Raw genomic sequence first — 9,477 nt, 5'->3', positions numbered from 1 at the left:
TCTATTTTTCTTTTCCCTTATTTCTTCCATCTTAATCTCATTTCAATGCTGTTGCCTTAACTCCCTTTTTGAAACGGTTTTTACTTCCATGGTACCGTCTAATTGCTAACTGACCTCTGGCGGAAAGCCACAAAGAGCCACAGAGGAGCATTTGGGTAGATCATTAGAGAATGTCAACACTGGAAAGGATGAGGTCATCTAACTTTGTGGTTCTCAAACTGTGTTCCTTAGAATCCTAGGGTTCCCTGGAGGTCCACAGGCATCTTACAGAAAAGGAGAGGCTCAGCTGGGCCTCAAACTATTCAATCACAGTATCTCTGTTTCATCTGTTTTACATACGAGTGTTTAGCACACAACAAAGTTTTGAGGCTCTTTTTTTTCCCCCCCAAAACCTGAAAAACCACAGATATAGCTCAATTTTGTCATTTTACAGATGAGGAAACAGGCCCAAACAGGATGTGATTACCTCTAGATTATAAACAACTCCTTGGTGGATGAACTGGGGCTAGCAACCTCAGGGGTTCTTATTTATCTCAACTTTGGCATAATTCAGATGTTGCCGTTTTTCTTGTTTCAAAGAGAAAGAGACTGAGGCACTGTGTTTGTGAACAGTTCTCAGCCAGCCACATGTTCGGAATCAGCAGGCTGCTTCCAGTCTGTTCTATCTATAGGTTGTTATGATATTGGCATGAGGCTGGCTCTAGGAGAGGATTGTGGACCAGGGAAAAGGTTGGTTGTTTGGTTGGGTTTTTTTCTCACGTCAGTCTTGCTAGAAAGTCCCTTTTTTGTTTTATACTGGAAATGTCCATCACCCCAGAACCAAGATATCTGATCAACTCCCTACAGGTGAATGTAGACCAGATCAGTCTTCAACTTCTTGTAAGTCATCCCAGGACTCCAGGGACCCACGGTGTGCCAGCAGGAGCCTGGGAACCAGCTGTGCAAAGCTCAGAATTGTTCCCAGGAAGGATTTCCCCAGAGTGCTGTTCTCCACTAAACTCTCTCAGGTTTCTGCCCCCTCAAATGCATTCTTGGCTAATGGTTCCTGGTCTTTTTGGATATCATAACTTTCTAAGAAAATATTTGAAATGACTTTGGGGGCTGACATGAAATTGCCAGTCTTTGTATTTTCCAATATCACTTAATAGCTACCGTTATGAAAGTTATTTGAACACCAAAATGTAGGAAAGACATGACTTGAGAAAGGAGCGCTCTTCCCAAGAAAGGATACTTCGGCATTGGATACCCATGATTCTTCCTGACACTATTTTTGTTCACTTGGTGGTGGATCCGTAATAACCTCTGGCCCTGGCAGTGTTCTGGGCCACAGGCCCCTTGGTTTCTGTAGCTTCTGCAGCGTCAGCCAGAGGGCACCTGTGGCACCATGAGAAATAAAGATTAGCTGACCACTGACAAGAGGGCATCTCAGTCTTACTCCAGGGGGAGTAAACTAAGACTGGGGTGTCCTCATCCAGCCTTGCTTCCCACTGATGTTCAGCGCATTTACTGTCCCAAGTGAGACAGGGACAGGCCATAACAGTCACAGCCACTCGCCACATTAAAAAGTAAGCACATTTCCCATCCATTTCGGAAAACTAAGCTCCATGGTCTGGCCGTTTGCCAACCAGAGGGGACCAGAGCAAGGACAGTGATGACATCAGGAATGGGTGGGAGCCAGGCCACTGGTGGTGAGAACCAGCTGGTGAGTGGACATATCAGATACCATATCCGGCATGGATGAAAAATGAGACATAGGGCTTCCCTGGTGGCGCAGTGGTTGAGAGTCCACCTGCCGATCGATGCAGGGGACACAGGTTTGTGCCCCGGTCTGGGAAGATCCCACATGCCGTGGAGCGACTGGGCCCGTGAGCCATGGCCCCTGGGCCTGCGCGTCCGGAGCCTGTGCTCCGCAATGGGAGAGGCCACAGCAGTGAGAGGCCCGCGTACCGCAAAAAAAAAAAAAAAAAAAAAGGAAAAAGGAGACATATCTTCGAATTCAGTATTCTCATGTCAAAATGTTTACATATTTTTTTAAATTAGGGTACAATAAAATAGAGGTACAACTTTGAGATGATTTCTTCTTTGACAAATAAATAGTTCGTATCAATAAAGCTAAAAATGTCCATCAGTGGAACCGAAAGAAGCTGTATACGACATCAGAAAAGGAATGGATTCGGAATTGGAAAATCGGGGCTTTGAAGGGCAGGTCTACAACTTCGGAACCAAAGACAGGCACTTAAGAGAGGCGTGCTGTCGAGTGCCACAACTCTGAAGGCACATCAACCTAAGTTTGAATACTGGCTCTGCTACCAACGCCCTTTAGCCTTTCAGGGCCTGTTTCCTTATTTTTCACGGGGGTGGTAGCCTACATGATCAGGGTGGGCCTTCTAATGCATCGCTTTACAAAGAATTTACAGACAAAACAGGAATGAAGAAAGCTTCTATTCATCCACTAAACAGAAAGGGCTCGGCTCTATGGAGGTCTTTGCCACGGCCAAGACTGCAATGCTGTCTGCATGTGCGTCTCTCCCACTCCATCCTCTGATACACGTGAGCAGGGCCCCGCACATGCTAAGGGACACAGCCCAGCCCACCCCACCTCTGCAGTCCTCTGTCAGTGAGCCGTGAACAAACCATACACAGAGAGAAGCTTCTTTTCTTTCTTCAATTTAATTGAAGTTACTTAGAAAAATAATCAGGCTTGAATGGCTTTTCCTGGAAGAAGGTTCATGAACATTTTCACGCTTTTGTTGGCAATGTGGAATTCAGCTTTCTTGAACAGTACAGTAAGATACAGGGAGAGTTTTCTACAACAGGCCCTCTACTGCACACAAATATGTAAAAAAAGAAAATCACACTCCACAAAGATGTTAAATTATATGTCCATATGCCATACTGAGCACGCTCCTAAGAAAATAGTACGGGCAGCCCCTTCTGTACCTGACAAAGGGTAACAGACTGAAATTCGCCCGTTAACGGCCGAAGGTCAAGCTGGTTGTAGATCCTGCTGCCTGTTCATAGGGTCCAGTTGGTTGTGATGGAAAAGGCTGGAGGAAATACTGGTTGTGGGAACTTTGGGGGAGTAATTAGGTCAGTCCTGCTGACATGAGTGGGCAAGAGATTCTGGTCCCCAGGATCGCACAGAATGGGGCAGCTCAGATTGCGTGTCTCTGTAGGGGATGGTCAGGCTGTGAGAAATGGGCTCTGAGCCCCACCCATCAGGGTCAGAGTCCCTCGGCTTCTGGCCAGGTTAGAACAGGGACTTCTGCAATCACTACCTCAGCAGTGGTCCAGACCCCACCAGCTAAGGATGTTAGGGACTCGCTTTTGTTCTGGGAATTTTCTACCAGTAGGGATCAGACCCTGGTGCTTCCACGCCTTTGCCACCAGGACACTGGTCCGACCGAAGTTTCCACTGCCCGCTGCTGTCCTGTGCCATACAGCTGAACAGGCAGGACCGTGAAACTCACCTGGTGGACAGGTGGGAAGGAAGGTCCCCTCTGAGACACCAACAGGTCAGCAGACTGCCCTTCTTCCCAGACCAGCTGGGGAGGCAGGGAAGGGGAAGGGTCTGAAGCAGCTGCAGGAATTCAAACCCTGTGGCTAATATTCTACAGTTTTCCAACCAAAGGGACAGGTTAAGCAGGAATGTCCTTGTAAATACAACTTTGTACCTGGTTTTGAAAACACAGCAGCACCTCTGAAAAGTGGCTCGAAGATGGGACACCTGCCTGTACTTTTCTCCAGCTAAGCATGCAATAGAAAGCGTTTTCAAACAGTCTTCTTTAAAAAAAAGGAAAAGGAACGAAAGAACCAAGAACTTTTGTTTCCCAGGCACATTTTCACCCATGGATTCTTTTTAACCAAGGACACAGAGTACTTTCTACATTCTGCAAAAACAGTTGAATTGATATTTTTTTAAAAAGTTTTTATGCCATTAGAAAATAAAATATGAACACAAAAAACGAGGAGAAAGAGCCCCTCATTGCCGAACCATACCGCAGTATCGTCCCCTGAAGGACACCCTTTCCCACTAGAGCGAGAAGACGAATGAAGGCATCACAGCTGATCAAAGACGGAGATGTGGAAATGCAAAACGCGGGAAATCCACGTGAATTTCCACTTAAAGTACTAAAAGAACACCGAACAATTCCAAACTATAGAATCGAAGGAGCATTCAGCAAGGGTTGAGCTCTCTTGGCTTGCACTGAGCAACCTTAGGCTTGAGCACTAGGGGGACCAACTGAGGCTTTGTGCCCCTCCCCCATCCCTCCTTCTGTCAGCACCACCCAAGACTCTTCCGGCACTCCCTTTGGGAGGGAGGGAATCGTGGCCCATGTAATATCCAGGATTAGAACCATTGCACTTAAGCAAAAGTTGAATTCATTTGATAAAGTACCTTCATTGCTATAAAGCAGGTGGAGACTGTGGTGCTGTTTTATTGTTGTTTTGTTTTGTTTTTGGAAGCGGGGTGTCAGGGAAGCAGTTTTTTATCCTTGAAGACCTCAGATGTGCTAAAGCAACCTAGCCAAAGAATATTCAGTGGAACGCTAGCTCTCTGAGATGATCTGCAAAATAGAGTATCCCGCTCAAAGAAGGTCAGGAAATGCCACCGACTCCATCAGTGATGCTCTTGGGAGTTCACAATGCACAGCACACATTCAAGGCTCTGAAAAGTCCTGCAGAAAGGAAATGGACTTTGCTTTGTTTCCCAAGGATATTTAACTACGGAACCCTTATTTTGCATCACACCAACTTGTGTCTGGGGAGAACAGGAAATGCCAGAAACCTCTTTCACTAGCAGAAGCTTTGTTTCTGAGGACAGTGTCCCCTGCCTGGAAACAGGGTCCAGGAATAATTCCAAGGACAGCTGAAGTCTGTCACTCTACTTGGTAAAACACATTGCATAAATCTCTATTTGTCAAGGGTACAGTTGACGTGCCCTTCGCAAAGGAGAGAGAGCTTAGAAGAAGGTACACAACATCTTATAAATAGCTTCGGCCACCCTCTCCAGTGCACACTTAACTCACATTCAATAAAATAATTTCCTCCGTGAGACATGGCAGCTGCTGCTCACTGAGCTGGCTGTGAGCTTTACAATACAATTTTAATAGCTTCTGTGAATAAATTATTTTTTGTTCGTTTAGAATATTCTTCTCCCCTCTGTTCTATACACTGCATCAAAAACAAAAAGCAAAACTTACCCACACCCCATCCCACCCCTCCCCCTATTATTAGAACTATTATTATTATATACAGTATCTGCCACCAACTCATTCACTAGCTGTAAGAGGGATGTGGCTCAAACTTCAGCAGAGGCATTGGAAATGAGTAGCATGTGCAGACCATTAATTAGCAAGGAACAGGGAATGGAATGTTTCCAGCCTTCCAGAGGAAAAGGGCATGGGTTACCATCACAGAAGGCTATCCTTGCTGCTCACTGCTGGTGGTTGCAAAGGTGCCGATGGTTTCTTGGCCTTTGGAGGAGCGGATATGCATTAAGTGTACAAATAGTCCGCCTCTGACCTTCACAAGGAGTAGAAATGCCAGGCCATTGCAAATCCTCCAATGTCTGAGTCCTGCCACAAAATTTTAATCTTTTACATGGCGAAGAGTAGAAAAAACACTTCTAGGTGGAGACCTTAAAGCTGGGCTGGAAATGACAGGAGGAGACGGTCGGCGAATATTCCCTTTCCTTCACCCAAGGCAGACGTCACTAATCAATCACAGCACTCTTCCATGCCGTGCCTGGCAAATCTGTTCTGGGGCTTAAAGGCAGATAGATACTACCAATAAATTGGAGTGGGCACATGACAGGAAACATTTTTGTCACCTCTTATGTTGGGCAATGAGCTTGGATTACTCACCAAGTTAAGTGGCCTGTTCCAAGCACGTGGTTTTCAAATTTGGGCCATAGAAAAATGCAAATTTGTAGGGATCCTGAACCTTCTGGGGTGGTTTGTGAATAGTCCAAACCTCATGTTAAGTCCATGAATATCAGGGGTTTGCTAACTGTCAAGCTGGATACTCTGCGTCCACGTAAAGCTTCTTGAGGGCCAAGACTATTGGTTTTGTTTAATGCTCTATCCGCAGGGTCTAGAATTAGGCCTAGCTCATAGTAGTTGCTTAATAAATACTTGTTGAATGTAAAGCAACAGCCACTTCACCTTCATCACAACTGGCACTGCCAGTTAAAAAATTCTGTAGAAAAGCCTATTCTACCGGATTGCTAAGTCTGGTGGGAAAAAAAAAAAAAGCTACAATCAGCTCTCTCCTTGGGTTAAAAAAAAAAAATCACTTTTCTTTCGTGTGAGGAACGTTTGGGTCGACTGAAATCAGTTTGGAATCAGTCCCTTGCAAAGGTGCCTCTTTCTATTTATTTCTAGCAGAATTTCAGGAACGGTGGTATCAACAGACAGCACAATGGTTGTTATCACAGTGACTCTCTGAGCGGTTAATAAGGAGAACATTCATGCCCCTGCACGAGCTGCTGCAAGCACAGAACGAAACATAGATTTCTTCTGCAAAGACGTTAGAATCTTGCTGCCACAAAAAGAAATTTATACAGAGACCATGTTTAAATAACTATAAATAACATTAATTAGAATTTATGGGATGCACAATTCATGGAATTCACCCGAACACAAAGAAACCTCTGAAAGTGTTGGGGGATTCATGTCTAAAAAACAAGGACACCCATCCTAGTGCCCTGCAAAGACAGCCGTCCTTCCCTACTAAGGATTTTAAATAATTCTCACTATGCTGCTCGCAGCATCATCCCCAAAGAAATATTAATTTACAAAATAACCCAATATCCATAGAATTCTTTTGACAAATAAAAATCTTAAATTAAAAAGCACGATTCTCGCCCCTCTCCCCACCTCCACCCTTCACTCCAATTTCAGGTAGCTTGGCACTGAGTAATTGAACATTAAAAAATCGAGTTTGTAGACTTCGTACAGCTGCGTCTGGTGCTCTGAGCTGATGTTCTGGAAGAACTCTGTGGTCATTTCATCAGTAGTTCTCGTGGACTTGGCGTAGGTGGGGAACTTCAGGTAGCTGCCCACGCCCGCCAGCTGCAGGACGTAATTGGAATCCTCCTCCAGCGTCTCATACTTGCCCACGAGGTCATAGTGGATGTGGCACGGGTGGCAGAGGGAGTAGACGGTCTGCCAGTGTTCGTTGAAGGGCTCCTCGCGCTGCGTGTGCGGGTCTATGAGATAGGCCACGAACTCCTCGAACTTGACGTCGTCGCCCTTGCGCAGGGCCTCCTGCGTGGCGTTCTTGCGCTGCCGCCTGATGATCTTGGTGCCGTAGCGCTTGTGGAAGGAGGTGTTGTACTTCTGCGTGAACTTGTTCCGGTAGGCGGACACCAGCCTCTCGAAGGGCTCCCGCACGAACAGGAACTTCATGTAGCTTTTCAAGCGGTGGTTGATCTCGGGGATGCTGTACTGGTTCAGGGTCTTCAGGTTGGCCGAGACGTGTGCCTCGTTGGCCGGGATCTCCATGGGGTCGCTGTACTTGCCCCGCCCGGTCAGGACCATCATGAGCCGTTTCCAGTTGGTGCACGCCACCTTGGGCACGTAGCAGTAGATGAGCTCGTGGTCCTCATCCACCACCAGGTGCTTCAGGTCGTTGGGGGTCAGCACCCGCCGCTTGCGGCTCACGATGCTGTTGGCGCGGCACGTGTCTATGACCTGGTCCCGCCGCATCTGGTGCAGGACGGCCGTGTTGGAGAGCTCCAGCTGCAGAGGGGACACAAGAAGAATAAGAACTCAGTACTTGTGTGGGATGTTTACACTGGGTCACATCCACGACACGATGGCCAATGCGGGCCACCAAGGCAGCCACTGACAACCTAAATGGCCTGTCTCCCTTTCCAATTCTCCATCAGCTGTCGGGACTATTTTGGTTGTGTTCCACCATGCTTCCTTTGGAGAGTAATGATAATGACCAACTCTGTAACTTACCCATCACCCCCTACGCGCCAGGCATTTTATCAGAGCTTCATGTATACAGTTTTTCTTTTCACTGTACAACAAACTTGAACCGTTACTGATTTATTTAACAATATCAAATACCTGCGGCTGTGCCAGGTAGCATGCTGCTAGGCACCGGCGGTGCAGTAATGAAAAAGTGCAACGAGGTAACTGCCCTTAGGGAGCTGACAGTCCAGCTGGAAAGAAAAGGGAACTGAGGTTCAGAGATGTTAAAGAGAGATCACACAGCGAGAGAGTCAGTATTCAAACTCAGGTCTGCCTGGCAACCAAAGCTGCCCACTTTCCACTCTAACCTGATGTCCAGGCCTCCAGTCTTCTTGATTAAAGCAGGAAGAAAAGCATGGAGTTCTGGCATTTGTTGATCTATTTCGAAGCAAGGGGATCCAGTTTTTCTACAAGCCTATCGCTGTGGACACCTGTTGCTTTTTGCTTCCTCAGTACCAGTGCCTTGATTTTCACCTGAGAACCTGCTTTCCTTCATTCTCAGCTCCCTTTCCTCTCGCTGAGCTGAGAGAATGCACCCTGGAGCTTGGGGTCAGGGAGGAGGGACCACTATGCAGGGAGAACTAGACCGGGAATGAAGGGAACAGAGGAGGGATGAGCAGAAAGACAAGGGGATGTATTCCCAGCGACATCATCTGAATACCTGGCTCCATATGTTGAAACCAGACCCCCAGCTTCTGGGCTTTTGTTGCATCAGTCAATACATTTGCTTTGGTGCAAAAGGCAGTTTAAGTCTGGGTTATATATCACTTGGAACCATAATATATAGGTATTTACGTTTATTATCTTTGAGCTTTTCCTCTCTGCCATATTCATCCACTGATCCATCCATTCAAACATGTGTCCAGACCTCATAAAGTACAAGGCACTCTGCCCAGCACCCCTGGGAGATATAACCCTTTCCTAAAGGGCTCACAGCCTAGGAGGCGCCAGGCCAGAGAGCTGGCGGCCTCAGTAGGGGCCAAAGGGGAAAGCTGTGTGCTCCTCTGAATTCTAGGAGCAAAGGTTTCTCCCCTAAAGGCCGTTCACTCCCAATCTGAACTAGTTCTCACAGTCTACCTAGAAGAGGCAACATGAGACCACACTGGCCTGGTGCACTGCCATCCTGGTCTCCAACCCCAGAGACTCAGAGACTTTCAATGGAGTGGTGGCACCCTACTGTTGTTTGGCTTAATGCCATGCCTCCATCCACCCTCCTGAATGTGTAATGTGCTCTTCTTTTTTTTTAATTTAAGTTTTTCTTTTATATCGGAGCATAGTTGATTTATAATGTTGTGTTCGTTTCAGATGTATGGGTCTTCTTTTAAATATCAAAGATACTAATATTATGATTAAAGTTATAGAGAGACTGGGGCACCAGGGCTATGGAATAGCTACTCTGGGGCTGCAGATGACATGGTTGCATCCCTGACCCCGGAATGAATGGGGTCCCCGTCCTCATACTCGTCTTCTGAGGTCCTTCAGAGTCCAGCAC

The 9,477-nt window shown here is 46.7% G+C and overlaps 1 protein-coding gene across 10 annotated transcripts in view; it reads right to left on the bottom strand.

The window, feature by feature from the left end:
* Positions 1-1,990: 1,990 nt before the first annotated feature.
* Positions 1,991-9,477, bottom strand: part of CHST11 (carbohydrate sulfotransferase 11) — a 284,429-nt gene continuing 276,942 nt past the window's right edge. For 6 of the 10 annotated variants that reach the window (XM_022599894.3, XM_022599895.3, XM_022599898.2 and 3 more), the window contains one exon: positions 1,992-7,745. In XM_022599894.3, the coding sequence (XP_022455602.1) occupies positions 6,891-7,745 (855 nt within the window). In that variant the 3' untranslated portion in view covers positions 1,992-6,890. Of the gene's footprint in view, positions 7,746-9,477 lie in introns of all 10 variants that reach the window. The other 4 variants (XM_022599896.3, XM_022599897.3, XM_089921203.1 and 1 more) reach the window with 2 other exon arrangements.

The sequence above is a fragment of the Delphinapterus leucas genome, chromosome 11 (genome assembly GCF_059928025.1).
Source record: "Delphinapterus leucas isolate spDelLeu-1000000601 "Yukka" chromosome 11, BTC_Dleu_Yukka2, whole genome shotgun sequence".
NCBI lineage: Eukaryota > Metazoa > Chordata > Mammalia > Artiodactyla > Monodontidae > Delphinapterus > Delphinapterus leucas.
This window is presented reverse-complemented; position numbering and strand designations above follow the sequence as displayed.